This window comes from Arvicanthis niloticus, chromosome 16 (assembly GCF_011762505.2).
Source record: "Arvicanthis niloticus isolate mArvNil1 chromosome 16, mArvNil1.pat.X, whole genome shotgun sequence".
Taxonomy (NCBI): Eukaryota; Metazoa; Chordata; class Mammalia; order Rodentia; family Muridae; genus Arvicanthis; species Arvicanthis niloticus.
This window is the reverse complement of record NC_047673.1, coordinates 68,816,198-68,833,190: the sequence shown is the minus strand read 5'-3', so window position 1 is coordinate 68,833,190 and position 16,993 is coordinate 68,816,198. Positions and strand designations below refer to the sequence as shown.

The window sequence follows — 16,993 nt, the reverse complement described above, 5'->3', positions numbered from 1 at the left end:
TTCTGTGCCATTTAAGCATCAGTTGATCAACGGCCATGGTTTGTATGTGTGCCCACTAAATGAAGCCTGTGTGTAGTGAGCAGTGACGCCATTCAAACTTGCGAATCTATGGGCCTTTAATAAAGGTTTTTATCTTTGCCGGATAAAATGATTGAGCTGCCATTTGAAGCTAGCTTTGTACTTCGGATGTTTTTGCCACTGAGCCCCTCAGCTTTGGTACAGCATAGTTTGCAAACTTCAGTGGTGTGAAAGAGGCACAGAGGAGATAAGGAGTCCCTATCCCTGAGGGAGGGGACATTTTGAAGCCAGTTATGAAGGATGGGGGTGAGGAAAGGCACTGAAGGAGGCAGCAGGGCACAGAATCATGGTGGTGTCATACATTTCAGAGGCAGCTGTACAGTCAAGACTGTATGAGACACAGGAAAAGACGTCTAAGACTAGGGAGTAGTCCTACAATCAGTCTAGGAGAACGGCCTTGTGGGGCTCTGTCCATAGGCAGGAGAAGCTGTCTGAAGTCTTCACATAGAGGAATGATTCAGCCAGCTGTGGGTGCTAGGGAGCAGTCTCTCTCTCTCTCTCTCTCTCTCTCTCTCTCTCTCTCTCTCTCTCTCTCTCTCTCTCTCTCTCAGAGCAGTTTAGAAGGTAAAGTAGAAGCCACTGGGAGATGAGTTAGAAAGTCATTGCTTGGGTAAAGGCTTCAGGCATTACAGGCTACCCAGAAAGACTGTGAGACCCTGTTTATTGGGGTTGAACAAATACCTAGTCTCCTGCCTGGCAGTCACTCATGAGTCTTAGCCCTTATAATGCAGTCTTGGAGTCAGACACTATGGAGTTTGTGCTTCACAGTAGCTTGTAATTACCCAAGAGCTTATGCCATTGGCTTAAACTGATAGTGGTGGCTAGTGACTCCTGGTGTTTAGGCTGGGCTCAGAAACAGGGTTTTAGAATGAGGTCTGCAGGAGCACAGTCATCAGCTAGTTTACCCTCTCACCTGTGTAAGGATCCAGGACCAGAGAGTCTGGGGATACAGGATGAGTGTACATCCCCAAACTTACTGATAAAGATGTTCTCAAATATATGCTTAGAGACTGGTTGCTTGGACTGTGGAGCGTGGTGTCTTCCAGAAGTCACTGGCCTTATACTGTAGCCCTTTCACCTCTGCCCTGCCTTCAGATCAAAATATAAGAAAGAGAAGGAGGAAATGAAAAAGTAGCCAGCCATCATCTTAGCTGAAAGAGCCACCTGACACCGCTGCTGTGTGTGGTTTGTACTCTGTAGGTTCCATGGTGGGCTGTAGAGGCTCCTTCTGGTGGTGGGCTTCACTGCCACTAAGAAGGGTGCCTGCTGTGGTCCAGGTGAAAGAGTCAGGCTGGAATCAGGTCAAACGCAAACCCCAGCCCTTTACAGGTTTTCAATGTTTCCCCATGGAAGGCAGCACACAGCTTTCTACCATGAGAGCCTGTGATAAACCCGGGAGTTAGCTCAGGTCCTGTATTCTGTCACCCTGCTGACAATGTGTGTCTGACTGATGTAGCTGGCCAGACTTCCCCCTCCTCAAGGAGGCCATCTTCAAGTCATTTTCTGTCAGAGGCCTTCTCTGCCCTACCTTGACTTCAAACAAGTAAAATCATGTTTAGTAGACATGGGATGCTTTGTTTTCAGTTAAGGAAAACCACATGGAGTGTTTGTTCTTGGGCGTTTTGTCAACTCTTTTAACAGATAACCCTGCCCCCCTCCTCCCTACAGTATCCCTGTCTCCACCCCCACCCCCCTTCATAATTACATTCTGCATTTGAAAACAGATAAGTAAGTCATGTATATAGTACTGTTCAAGCTGGTATTCATTACCAGAGTGAAGCAAAGGCAGACAAGGGGGAGGGGAAGAACGCTGGGTGTGGTGGGAACCAGTTGTTATTTTAAATAGGCTACAGGTTAGGCCTCCTTGAGAAAATGGGATTTGATTGAAATGGAAGAGGACCAGGGAGGCCACCTTGGTGGATCTGGGAGAGCTCAGGCCTGAAGCAAGAATATGAAGGGACAGCAAAGAGGCCAGACTAGCCAAGGTGGCAAGAGCCAAGGAAAAGGGGGAAGACATGCATTCAAAGGAGTGGGTACAGCTTGTGAGAAGCTCTTGCTTCTCTGTCCCCAGTGATGAAAGACCCATATGTTACACAGGTCATCACAGACTAATATTTTTACCAAATTTAAAAAATGAATATTTAAAAATAGTAAACATAACAGAACAATGTTTTATCATTAGAATCTCTCTCTCTCTCTCTCTCTCTCTCTCTCTCTCTCTCTCTCTCTCTCTCTCTCTCACCAAATAGTAAACAAGTTTCTAAACGAGAACTTTGTATTTCCTTCCCCCAATTCAGCATAGACTAAAGCCTACACAGTCCGGAGGCCACACTCAGGCTGTTCTGCGAGACCGTGGCTCTCCTCAGACAAAGCGGAGCGCTGTTGCAGTATTTCAAACTGAAGAAAGCCTGTCTGACTTCTATTGTAGTGAAGGCTAGATTGTAGAATACAGAGATTCCTTCTAGGGAGAGAAGAAGGGCAGGGTCAGGGAGACCATCCTGAGAGGGTGGTGGGCCAGGTTGGGAGGTAACAGTGGGAAAGATTAAAAGCTGTCAGTTCTGGATGTGTTTTTAATGGGGATCCAACAGAACTTCCAGATGGTTTTGGATGTTAGAGTCCAGGGAGGCGCCAGGGGTTCAGTGTAGGCAGCATGAAATCGAGCTACTGCCACCCTCTTCTAACCAGGGAGGCTCTGCAGGGGGGAGAATGGGGAGAAGAGTTCTGTTCTCTGGCTGGCAGTTTGATTCTTGAGTGTTGAGGATTCAGTCAGTGGAAACATGTTTATGCCCATGGTGTTACTGAAGACTGGGGACCCAAAACGGAGTGAAGTTGGCTTCTCTGATCATCAAGGGTCATAGAATTTATGGCCAAACCTTAGTGACACTAAATATGAAATAACTCCTGATGTTTTACTATTTGATGAAAGAAAAAACAAAAGACAAAGGTAAAGTACAAAAGTGTGTCAAGGTAATAAACCTAATTCTTTAAATTAAGTATGTAATGTCTGCATGTAAGCGGTGAGCCGCCAGAGAAGAATGAAACACATTGCAGTCGCTAGGGGAAGAGGCCGTAGGTGGCTCCTTTCTCTTGCACCTGTTGGTGTCTTCTCTAAGAATTGGCAGTAATGATAACAGTAGACGTGAATGCGTGCACCATCCATGCAAGCCTTTCCCTCGCTCCCACAGCTCACCATCTGCTACCTGGACATGCTGATGACCAGTGAGGAACGCCAGAAGCAGCTGAGGGACCAGTACTGCTTTGAGTGTGACTGCATCCGATGCCAAACACAGGACAAGGTAGGTGGAGTAAGAGCAGATTGAAGCTTTTGCATGGTTGTGTCTGAAAGGTCTTTGCTCACACTACTCTGAAGTGCACTGGTAAATGGAGCAGGGCACTTGCTGCACCCTTCAGTTCCTGGCACCTTCCTCTCCTGCCAAGGTGAGATTTAAGATCTATGGGGCTTTGGGTATCATGGGAATATAGATGTTAAACACAAGACATTAAACATGTAATTAAAAGGATATGAGAGGCCGGAGGGCTGCTATCGCATACAGTAAGAAGCCTGATTTATGTTACGATTGATAACAGTTACTGCCGAGCAATAAACAACCAAATAGCATGTTGTCTTCTTAGTTCTTTTAAGTTCGTTCCATAAGGCTCTCTTCTGCAGCACCTTATCAGATGGTGCTCACTTAGTTCACGACTCTCACTCTCCGAGGAAGGAAGATGAGCCAAAACAAATGCCATAAAGATAATAAACGGCTCTCCAATTACTCATGCACTGTCCTCATTTTGAACCTATCTGCTTTGGTTTGCACGAAATCAGGTTATATGCCATAATCTTACTTCTGTGGGGTGTTTATGTTGTTAGATGTCTTTTATGGTCATTATCTCATTTTATGTCAATACTTATAAATAAATTGGGAAGGCAAACTCAAGACAGGCTCAAAGATACACCCCTGGGATGATATAAAGAAAGAAGCTACAGAAGCAGCTCTCCCATTCAGGTCTGCTGGCTCAGGCAGGTTGTTCTTGCACCATGCTGGGGCCACCTGTGGTTGTCATCACTGTCTTCTTGAGAAAGGACCAATAGCCCCTTAGAATACTGGAAACAGCAGATACAAGTGGTTTTGCATGAAAGGGAACTTTAAGAACTGGGAGTGGTAGCACATACCTTTAATGCCAGAACCCATGGTGGCACATGTCTTTAATCCCAGAATCCATGGTGGGATGTGTCTTTAATCTCAGAATTCATGGTGGCACAGGCCTTTAATCCCAGAATCCATGGTGGCACAGGCCTTTAATCCCAGCACTCAGGAGGCAGAGGCAGGTGGATCTCTGAGTTCAAGGCCAGCCTCGCCTTAGGAGAGTGCTACAAATCACCCAGGGCTACACAGTGAGGCCCTTTCTCAAAGGAAAGAAAGGATTAAGTAGGAAAAGTTGGATCTGCTGCAGATAGATAGCACCAAGATTCAGTCTACTTTAGTGTCATGCCAGAAGTCACAGGGAACCCCCTCAATCCACCGCTCTTCTTGCAGACTATGATCTAGAGAGGAACCAGGCTGGGTTTTCCACAGCCCTTAGTTGGGAAGGCTCAGGTTCCTCTTCATTTCTCAAGGATGGTAGATCTTTGAAGTCTTTCTGAATAGAACCAGCAAGGTGACTCAGGGTAAAGGTGCCCTCAGCCAAGCCTGACAGTTTGAATTTTATCTTCAAGATCCATGTGGTAGAATGAGAGAACAAACACACAAGCCCTCCTCTGACCTTCTCCTGTTCTCTGTGGCACATGTGTACCCCAATATACACAGTAAATAAATGAGCACAAAGTTAAAAATATTTCTAAAAGAAAAGAATTTTTGAGAAAATGAACGTGTTTTGTTTAAGATTAGTTTGTGATCCCATTTGTTTGACTGTAACTATAATGGTTAGGAAACTGTCTGGCCACAAATACATATAAACAAAATGCTTTTGATTGGTGAGGTCTGTTAGAAGTAATTCTGGAGAAGTAATCTAAAGGCAGCTACTCATTGATCTCACTATAAATCCCCAAGCTAGCTAGCTAGCGCTCTCTCTCTCTCTCTCTCTCTCTCTCTCTCTCTCTCTCTCTCTCTGTGTGTGTGTGTGTGTGTGTGTGTGTGTGTGTGTGTGTTTGGGACACTGAACCTCAAGCCTTGTATATGCTATACAAATGCTCAGCTATATTTTTAATGCTTATTCATTTATTTTAATTTTTATTGTAACACAGGGTCTCAAAAGTTAAAAAAGCATGGTCCTACTGCCTCAGCTTTCTAAGTAGCTGTGATTATAGGCCTGTACCACCAGACTGAGTTCCTGTGGTGATTTGAATGAGAATGGTCCCAATAAGCTCATATATTTGAATATTTGGTACCCAGTTAGTGGAACTGTTTGGGAAGGATCAAGAGGCGTGGTCTTGTTGGAGGAGCTGTGTTTTAGTAGGTAGGCTTTGAAGTTTCAAAAGCGCACATCAAGCCCAGGGCCATGCTCTCTGCCTGCAGCTCTCATCTACTGCCCCAGTGCCATGCCTGCCTGGCTGTCTGCTTTCTATCATGCTCTCCACTGTGACACCCATGGACTAACCCTCTGACACTGTAGTCAGGCTCCCAACTAAATGCTTCCTTTGATAAATTGCCTTGATCATGGTGATTCATCACAACCATAGAACAGTAACTAAGACAGTTCCCAGGTCATTTCTTCTTCTGTTGTAGTTCATAGCATGTGGCTTTTGTCTTCATGTTTCTGAGATGGCTGCTGCCCCCAAGACCTACTTGGTGTTTTCAAGTTCCAGACAGGGAAAAGAAGGTGCTATAGAAGTTAGGGAGCAATGTGGACCCTCTTAGGGATGTGAACTTACAGGCCATTGTTAAAAGGTGGGTCACATAACCTGTAGCTCTAAAAGAGGCCGAAACATTATATCTTAGATTTTTGCCCTTGGAGGACTGTGAATGGTGTTGGGTAGCCAATCTACAATCTCTACATCCCATTTAGACAATTTCAGCACCTTTGTTGAACTAAAGCTTATTAGAGAAATTGTATGTATGTATGTGTACACCTTTGTGCAGTTGTCATTTGTTACTTCACAGTCAGATACATTTGTCATTAGGTAATTTTGTCATTGCATATGTCGGAACACAATATACTTACTATGGTGAGCTTATTTTATAGAGTATAGTCACTATGCTCTAAAAATCACAAAGTAAAGCATAACAAGTAATATAGTCATTTGTTGACCATTGTATATTATACTTGATTATGTGTATACTGGATTCTATTGCCAGTACAGTAGGTTTCTCTATACTGATAATGTAGTGTACAGTAATGCTATAGCATCTATGGTATCACTATGCAACAAGACTTTTTCAGCTCCATCATAACATTACGGAACTCAGTATGATGTCAGTCAATTATAACCAGCTCTCGACAGTATGGAAGTTAACAAATTCTAAGATCTGACACCCAGCTGGAAACCGGAGAGAACAAGCTGGTATGAATTCCAGACCAAAAGTTTATAGGCTCAAGACCAAGAGTTGATATTGAGGTCTGAAGCCAAGGATAGTAATAATAACAAATATCTCCATTAGAGCGGTGAGTGGAGACTGTTTCCTTTTAGCTGATGGAATGTCAGCCTTATTCTGTGTAGGCCCTCAGCTGACTGGGTCACTCACACGGGAGGGAGAGAACTCTCCTGTACTTAGTCCATGGGTAAAATGTTACTGTTGGTTATCTTGTGGCTAGTCAAGTTGGTATATAACAAACATGACATTCATTAGTGCCATCTTAGAGGCAGGCCAAAGAGTGGGATCCAGAAAATAAGTTGCTGGATTCTAGTCTATTCTGTATGTGGCACATTGAGTGGTCATTTGGCTATTTTCTCTCTAGGATTATTCTGTCTATATTACAAGGGACATGGATGGCATGGTTTTAAGGCCTCTTCCGGTCCCATTGTTCCATGTGTCTACAAAATGTTTCCATGTGGATGCAAGTAGGGTATGTACTTACATGCATAAACCTGTTATATTTTCAATTTCCCATTTATCTGAGAATTTTGTTCTGTTTAGTGATATACGTGCCCACTTCTGCATAGTGTTAATTTGCCCAGGGGAAAGAAATATCCACAGGTAAATTGACTACTTAGCACATTCCCCAAAGGCTGTAAATTCAGAATCCCAGGACAGTCAGAGTTAATTGTGCTTCAGTCCTAGATACATGTTTTTCTTGGAACCTGGGAAGCTCATTGTCTCAGCTCTACTAATGGTGCAATATCTAGCTGGAGCACACATCTGCCTGTTGCTGGAGTTTGCTGGTTTCCTGTTTCAGGAAGGCAGGAACCATACTTCCAGCATGTACAATATGCACACGTGAATTTTCCCTTTTAAATCAGCAGCAGCTTAATATCTGGAAGAAATAAAACTGACCACCTTAAGGAGACTTTGAAATGTTTAGGGATCTGTTATATCTTTCCTCAGGTCAGCATCTAAGACAACACAAGCAGAATAGACCAAATGGGATTGATCATTTCCATAAGTTTGTGATTGGTACATCACAAGCTCCCCTCAGTGCCACGTGCTTTGTTGCTTTCCATACCCCAAAAAAAGAAGAAGAAGAAAAATCTGTGTTTACTGGTAATGTCACTTTTTCTTCCCTAAGGCCAACTGTATTTAATTCTTCTATTAAATCACCACAGCTAGGGGCTAAGATTGCTCAGAGGGTAAGAGAGTTTGCAATGCAAGGATGAGAAGCCTAAGTTTGCATCTCCAATGTCTACATAAAAGCTGGAAACAACCATGAATGCTTGTAACCCCAGAGCTGGGGGCAGAGATGGAAGGATCCTGTGATCTTGCTGGACAGCCCAATCTAACTAAACAGCAGCAAGCTTCAAGTTCAGTGAGAAGCTTTATCTCAAGGGGATAAAGCAGAGAGCAACAGAAAGGCATCCAGTGTCCTACTCTGGCTTCCTCATGTGCATACACAGGCATTTGCATCTGCATACACATTCATACATGTACTTACACCCTACACACACACACACACACCCCGCAAACACCACACACAGACTTCACACATACTCACATACTATATACATACACCCCAATACATATATATACACACACATACACACCCTACCAACACATACAACATACAGATACTATGTGCATACACATGCCATACACACACCCCAATACACATATACACACCACATACACATATATACCACATGTACATATACACAAACCATACACACACAGACATCACACATACCACATACACACACACCAAAATGTAATCTATTAAAATAATAATAAGCTGCTGTGTCTATCAGTCCACTCACATCTCTTGCTTCCCAGCAGACTGTGAAGTGACCACTGACTGGTCTCCAGCTCTTTCTTCTTATTCACACCACATTCTGTTTTAGAGAATGCTTTCTTGTGCACCCCTGTTTCATGCTCTGCTTTGATCAGGGTTAGTGCTCAAGATAAACTTTCAACTTGTTCTCCAAGGTCATTGTCCCGAGAGCCAGATGTTTCCCTTACTTCTTTCTTTTGCAAATACCAACTTTCTTTATCTACCCAAAACACACTGGAGTTGTGTTCATGTACATGTGTGTGCACATACAAGCACATATTTACACGTATGTGGGACTATCTGAGTATGCCACACAACAGCCATGCTTTTTATATTTATTTGAGAGATAAATGAGACAAGACAAAAAGGTAAGACAGGCTAGTCCCCAGAATGTATGCCTGGTGATCTCTTTCTTAATGGCCTAGATAAATCACAGATTCACTCTGGACTTCTCGGTACACACAGCTAACATGTGTCCCTCAGCTAACTCACAGTTCTCCTCAGACTGAGGCAGAATTCTTGTCAGACCCCATGGCCACTGAAATATATGCGTTTTATAATATTCCTCAGTGTGACTGATTGACATAATTTAAAATTATATCTTAAAAATACAAGAATGACAAGCAACGGTGTGATTCCGAGGAGCAGCTCTCTTACGGTTTGTTCTGCAAGAATAAATTTTCATCTTCCTCAGACAAAACCAGTGTTCAAAATGCTTCAGGCAATCCTTCCCTAGAGTTGTTTTTTACAACCAAGGCCTTACACTTTTCATGTTTACTAAGGCAAATTTTGTGCATTTTGAAAAGTCAAAGTGAACTTGCATGGCCACTAACATTAGGGTTCTTCTGGTTGGCACCGAAGTTTGGCCCTGCAGCAGTTGCACCCCACTTGCCCACAACCCCATATTGTGCTGAGAGTCTGTTGGTGCTATGCAGGATGGCCAGCCTCCCTTTCTGAAGGCTCTGAGCATTCATGACTGTGCCTCCTAACTGGGGCACCTGGGCAGGAGGCTGCAGGAAAAAGCCGAGCTTGGTCAGGAGAGAAAACAATGTTAGGTTAAAGCTGTATTCAAAGGGAAGCAGACATTTGTATCCAAGAGTATTATTCTGGTAACTCAAGTCCACTTGACATGTGAGCAATTACTTAAAAGTCATTAGTAAACCAAGATGTTTTTCTTTTCTTTGTTTCTTTTTCTTGTTGCCTTCCCTTATTTTGCTAAGTTAATTATGAACAGAACTGCCTCATGGCAGGATGGTGAGGCCAAACAGTTCTGAATTGTTGTACACTCCAAGTTTTAACAATCTAAGCAGAATATGTTTCCTGTTTCTAAAGTGTTTGTCATAGGCAAGGTACGTTATCTTCAGGAAGATAGGAGGGATTTAGAGGAGAGAAGAATGCACACACACACACACATTTTCAAAGGGTAACCTGTGGAAATCAGTTTTCTTTTTTCATCATGTTGGCCTCATCTTGATTTTCTAAATAAGCAGAGGGAAGGGCATCTCTGGAGTGGTTGCAGGGATGGCTGGTGTTCATGGAAAGGAGTTCCTGACATTATAACCCAGACTCCTGCACCCAGAGCTGCCACAAAGCACTGGGTGACCTCTAAACAGGTACCATGGACCATCTCTTTCCTGGGAAGTTATTAATGTGAGCTTTGTGTTTGCTATAGAGTATGCTGTCCCTGCACCACAGTGCTACCTACCATGCGTTTCGCTAAGAAGACCCATAGGGGTCTTTTTGCGGTTCAGATGGGTTCCAGAGTCCACTTTACATTTAAGAAGAGTGTCACCCCACAATCCATGGTGACACAAATGTCATCTTATAACCTTCCAGGTTCTGTAAATATCTACTGGCTTTTGGTCTACTCCAAGGATATCCAAACTCTGGCTTCTCTGGACCACACTGGATAAGAACTGTTAAACCATACCTTAACATGGAGCCACCAGTTCATGGTTCAACAATCACTGCTGATATGATGCAGAGAATATGTTTTCTATGAATGAAGCATTATACCAGTGCACTGTCCACAGCTGTGTGTAAGAAACAGAGTATATCTTCTTTAGAGAACATGATAGATTAGAATAGCCGCTGACATTTTGGCAACACTGAATACTTGCGAGGTGTTTGACTGAGTTCCTTATACACCACATCTTGTCTAATTTCTGCAGCTTGCGTAAGCTGTGATCGCTCCATTCCCATTCAATAAAGGATGTAACAGGGCTGGAATGTAGTTTATGTTTAGTAAAGTTACCTTTGTATTTTTTTAAGCTATATAATTCTTTCAGTTCCGGCAAATGCACAAAGTTGGTATCACCACCCCTTAGGGTTACAGTTCTACTATGCCCCTAAAAATTCCTCATTTGGCTTTATTGATATTTATGCTTGATTTCCAGCTGGGTATCGTGCCATATTTTTATGCATGCATGTTCTATGTAATCCAGTTAAACATATTTATCTCCTCAAATAGTATTCCAGTTTGCTTTCTATTGCTGTGGGGAAAAAAAAAAAAAAAAAAAAAAAAAAAAAAAAAAAACCAAAAACAACATGGAGAATAAAGGTTTTATTTCATCTTACAACTCCCAGGTCAGACTCCATCACCGAGGGAAGTCAGGACAGGAACCCAAAGCAGGAACCCAGAGACAGAATCTGAATCAGAGCCATCAAGGAATGCTGTGTATAAGCTTGCTCCTGATGGCTTGCTTAGCTTCTTTTCTTATGTAGCCCAGGCCTTCCTGCCCAGGGATGGTACCACCCAGAGAAGGCCGGGTCCTTCTTCATCAGTCATCAATTAGGAAAATACCCCACAGACACACATAACTACAGTGAATTCTGAGGGCGGCCATTTATTTGAGATTTCCTCTTTCCATATGTATCTAGATTTCTGTTACATTGACAAAAAATATCAATGACAAACAGTTACCAATATTTTATGGCAAAACATTTAAAATCCTTTCTTCCTTTTTTTTTAGATTTATAGTAACCAGTCTCTGTTTGTAGTCACCCTACCAGATCTTCCAATCTGGACTCAACTATAACCTGATACCCATCTGTCAGCCTCTCCTCAGGCCTCCCTTCCTGTTGTCCCTGGTTGCCATTATTACACTCCCAGCTTGGTTTTTCAATAGTAGGAATTGAACTTCAGCCTCACCAACACCTGTTGAGTCAAGTGTTCTACCACTGAGCTGTATTCCAGCTCTCTAGTGTCAACTTGCATGAGATCATCATGCTTAGATTCTACATGTGAGTAAGATCATGTGGTGAGATCATTGGCTTATCTTTCTTGCTTTGACAGTTGCCAGTTCTGCCCATGTTTACACCAATGACAGGAGCTCCTTTTTTTCATGGCCACCTAGTATTCCATTGCATATATGTATCCACGCATATGTCTGTAAACATGTATGCGTGTGTAGCAACATTCATTATGCGTTCATCAGGTAGTGACTTTATTCTCAGCTATTAAGAATACTGCTGCAGTGAGCACAGAACAGAACTACATCACTGTGGGGTCCTGATCTCATTCCCTTGGAGGTAGAATAGAATCCACAGATCATCAAGTAATTCTTCCTTGGTTTTTGAGAGACCTCGATAATGCTTTCCATAATGGAAATACTAATTTAGGTTTCCATCCAAGCTGCAAGGGATGAATGTAAATTTTCATTTCATCCAGATCAATATTTAGGATTGGGATTGCTAGTAATATGGCAAGTGTATGTTGCGCTTGATCTTGCTGGTTGTTCTGTTAAGTGACAGACACATCTGAGTTCCCGCCAGCTGTGACTTAGAACTCCTGTTGTGATCCATTCTTGTCAGCCTTGTCTTTATTTTCAGTGGCACTTGTGAGTGATGTTATGTGTTGTCATCTGAATTTGCACATATTTGTATTCATTAATGGCTAATGACTGTTCTATCAAATATATCAAATACCCATAAGTGTGTTTCACAAGCTCATTTGAAGACACATTTGTTCAAATCTCTTGCCTATTTGGAAAAAGTCAGATGCTTTCTTGCAGAATGATGAGACTCTTTAATTCCATATAGTAAATACACATCATGTAATTTGTTTCTCTCTACCCGGGCCTTGTGACAGTCTTTGAGGAGTAGAAGTTTGGATTTGGATGCAGGCTACCCTGTCAGCATTCTCCTTGTGTTGATGAGGCCTTGATATTCTGTATAAGACATCTTTGCCTAATCCAAGAGAACCAAGATTGTTTTACCTGTGTTTTCTATTCACATTTTATATTTTGTGGCTTTATACTCATGTCATGTGGTACAAAGCTTGCTTGCTTGCTTGCTTGCTTGCTTGCCTGCCTGCCTGCCTGCCTGCCTGCCTGCCTGCCTGCCTGCCTGCCTGCCTGCCTGCCTGCCTGCCTGCCTGCCTGCCTGCCTGCCTGCCTTCCTTCCTTCCTTCCTTCCTTCCTTCCTTCCTTCCTTCCTTCTTTCTTTCTTTCTTTCTTTCTTTCTTTCTTTCTTTCTTTCTTTCTTTCTTTCTTTCTTTCTTTCTTTCTTTCTTTCTTCCTTTCTTATAGGCTATCCTGCTGTTCTGGTAGTATTTGTTGAATCAATGTATTATTCATTGTAACTCATTTTTAAATTCTATTCATTGGATGTGTATGGCGTGCGTGTGTGCGTGCCTCTGTGTGTGTGTGTGTGTGTGGTGGGGTGGTTGTGTTCATTCCACAGTGTGAATGTGGAGATCAGAAGACATCTTTTAGGAGCTGATTGGCCCCTTCCACCTGAGCATGGGTGCCAGATATCAGGTCCTCAGGCTTGCTCAGCAAATGCTTTCAAATGCTTTTACCTGATGAACTGCCTTAGCAGACCCTCGACCTCTCTTTCTGAAGCCCCAGGATAACACAGGAATGGTGCAGAGGTAGATCAGGGAGAAGTGGGAGGCATGGTGGATAACTGGCAGTGAGCTTGCAATAGTGGGAAATGAGTGCTTGAGAGCGCTCTGGCTCTGGGTCCCGCTTCATGCCAGCCACTTGGCATGGCAAGCTCTCTTCTCCCAGTCCCCTTTCCCTCCTGTAATAGGAGACTTACCGATACTTGGCTAAGCTGTTTTACTTTCAATTAGATAATGTGTGTGTAGCTTGGGAGATGGAAGATGCTCAGTAGTGATGGCTGTTATCATTCTAAAATGATCTATTTGGAAGTTCCAAGAACTACAGCATCCCCAGTTCCTGGTATTTGATGATGAGAATCTGAATTGCTCGCTTAGGCTTCTTGGCAGCTTTCAAAGCCTCCCCGCGTCAGTCAGTAGTAATCTCTTCCCTTCTGTTTACCATCTGTGACTCCGTGGTCCCTGAGTTAGGGTACTCGGTACTCTACATCCATAGTGTCCTCCTCACGTTCTTCTCCTACCCAGCTCATACTTCTGAGACGAAAGCTGGATCTGGCTGCCCTGGGCTTTTATGATACATCACTACCTTCCACCACTACTAACTCTGCCTGGTCCTTCTCCAGTTCCAGGCATAGTTTCCACTAAGGGCAAGGTAGGACACAGATGTGTCTCAAGTTCTCCTCCATCTGAGACCTGTGCTTCTTTCAGGATCTGTGTGAGGATCACTTTTCGTAGCCAGCTGTGTTGAGGGCACCCTGCAGTCACACCATTCAGGAGGTGGAGGCAAGAGGAGCTGACATTCAGGGCCAGCCTCACTGCATGCTGAGCTCATGGCCAACTTGGGCCACCTGTGATCCTGTTCTAAAATACAAAACAGGAGGGAGAAAACTATTTTCCTTGCTGAATGAGGCCACACTTGGAGCCTTTTGCTCAGAATAAAACAGAAGTTGTGAGGCATTGTGGGACAAGTCTCCCTGCTGTTTATTCCATTATGGTTCAGGAAGGAGACACCACATTCTCTTGGCACTAAGCCTGAAACAGACTATGAGACTATATACCAATCTGTCTTTCTTCTTCCTCTTCCTCTTTTTCTTTTTCCTCCTCCTCTCCTTCCTCTTCTTCCTCCTTCTTTTAAAATGTTTGTGTCTGTGCATGTGTGAGTGTGGGGATGCACACAGTGTGTATCATGGCACATATGTGCAAGTCAGAGGATTACTGTGAATGTCAGCCCTTGCCTTCTACCTTACATGAGGCTTGTGAGCTCTGGTTCTCTAACAAGCCTGCAGGTCCTTGAGCTTCTGGGAACCCTCCTGTGTCTGTCTGGGGCCTGGTCACGTGAGCGCTGGGATTACACACACTCTCTATTTGGTTTGTTGTCCCTCGGGCCTGGGTACATCGACATATGTCCTCACGATTCCATAGCAGGCACTTTGCTCACAGCATTGTCTCCGCAGCTCCTGAATCCGTGCATTCAGTGATCACAGCAGCTAGAACATCACTCCAGTAGTCAGACAGCAAGCAGCTCACTGTATAACAGCAGGCAGCAGAGGGCTCCAAAACCTGTAGGACAATCTAATGACAGTGAGAAGATGTCTCAGATATCAGAGGTGGGAAGATGTGTTCTAACCCCCTTCATCATCTTACTCTTTGCGGAAATGGAATGGTTCAGAATTACTTTTGTTTTGTGTGGTGTGTTTCTCCCCTTACCTATGCACTGAACTCAACAGTGTACTTGAACTCTGACCCTTTCAGTCTGCCATAGCCAACAATGCCCTTAAAGTCTGTGTAGCGTGTGCTTAGTGCACAGGATCTGTACTTCCACCAGCACAGCCATCCACTAGCGTCTCTGTTAGAATATGGGCCAAGTTAAGAGAGTGAGTTTTCCAGCTGCTTGGGGCTCGTTGTTTACCTAGACATAAGCTGTTTCTGTGGGTCCTTACGTTTTCCAAAGGATGGAACTGGGGAAGGTAGCATTTGAAAGAAGAACATAAACCCCGTTTGTCTCCATTTTAGAAGCCGAGCCCTGTGACCTCCCCAACACCCACCAGTGAAATTTTAGATTACCTAACCCACTCTCTAAATATAGAAGAACTAACATAGTAGTCAATCAAAGTTATACTAATGTCACTGCTTCAGCCCCTACCAATCACCTTAGAGATTATCTATTCCTTCTAGAGCCTTTCCCTGGTTTCCTATAAGAAGACATGCATGCCTTTGTCTGGGGTTGCCATTTTGAAGACAGGTTGGCCCCTGCGTGTTGGTTGTTTCTGCAGAATATATGTTCTTTGTCTTTGCATACTATCTGAGTCTGGGGTCTTCCTTCATTGATTTTCCGACCCTTACACTAGCCCCCAGAAGGATTCATAGTGCCACTGTGTAATTAAGGTGTGTGGATACCAGGTGTGTGTCCTGCCTTCCCAAACCTCTAACCAAAAAGTGGCTCTAAGACTCCACTATATGGCAGACATAGCATCTACAGTCCACCCTCCATTTTCTGTCCAAATCTGCTGACATGATGGCCAGAGAGGCTTTTTGCTACACACTAATGATCCCAGGCACAGAGCATGCTGTTTACTTAGATTCATAAGCAGAGAAGACAGGATAAGTTGTATCAGGGTCAGTTTTGTGGGAACAGCTACAAGAGATAGGAGGTGTCTAGTTCAGAACCTCCACCATAGAGAGGGAAGAAATGACTAGTGCCATGCAGGACTGAGTAACTGGACAGTTGGCCTCAGCTGCTCCAGCTATCATGCTGTGCTGCAGAACTCCCAGTCAAGCATGTGAGTGCCCTTGGGTGTGGGGTCAAAGGTGAGAGGCTCAGGAAGAAATTGGTCTATGGTAATTCTCACAGCATTGTTTAAAGAAAGGCTTCTGAGAACTCTCCTTGCATATCCATGATGGCAGTTGTCCGTACACACAGAACACCACGTGATTGGGTCTGATCACCAGCCAGGAACTTGGCAGATGGTGTGTTTCCAATACTCACCTGCTTCCAAGGCTGCCTCTGGGCGCTTCTGTACAGGCTAGGACACTAACCCCTTACACTGAGGTGCGGCTGTCAGAGCAAGTGTCTGTGCAGCTGCACCCCCTTTAGTGAGGAGGTTGCTTGGCATCCATGGCTGGTGCCAGCCTGTTTTCTGTGTTCTTTGTACCTTCATTGCCAGTCTGCATGGCAGATCCCAGAGACTATGATAATAATGAAGCTTTCTATGACTCTTGTTTAAAATGTAAATCAGGTTCTGGAATCATATCAGCCTATCTATATTGTCAGAACTTGAAAGCTGCAGCTAAAGGACCTTAGACAGTTGTCCCCAGACTTGTCATTAACTAACTCTAGGCAATAAATACCCTCATCCTTAACTTGTAGGCATCTTGTTCTTTTCGGAATTTAGTTAATCTAGGCATTTTCTCAATACCTTCTTAATGCTAATTTCTTAATTTATTGTGCCCTTTAATCTGGAACACATAAAATAGCAGCCAATTAATAAATTATGCTTCCTACAACTGAAACAAAAGCACACTAATTATTTCTAAACGATTAGATTGCGTTCAACACAGTAGAGGGCCCCAGTGTGTGCCAACCTCTACAGAAGATGAGAATTGCCCAAATTTTACATCCTATAACTGAATATCTTCTTTTCAAGGCAGCTTCATTTAGGAAGGTCAATTAAAATCACTGTGCAAGTGGTAAGTACTGACTTCCCTAATAGC

At 43.6% G+C, this 16,993-nt stretch overlaps 1 protein-coding gene across 3 annotated transcripts in view; it reads left to right on the top strand.

Annotated features, from left to right (window-relative positions):
- Window positions 1-16,993, top strand: part of Smyd3 (SET and MYND domain containing 3) — a 533,841-nt gene that overhangs the window by 410,109 nt on the left and 106,739 nt on the right. For all 3 annotated transcript variants that reach the window (XM_034520300.2, XM_076914589.1, XM_076914590.1), the window contains one exon: window positions 3,264-3,374. In XM_034520300.2, the coding sequence (XP_034376191.1) occupies window positions 3,264-3,374 (111 nt within the window). The remainder of the gene's footprint in view (window positions 1-3,263; window positions 3,375-16,993) is intronic.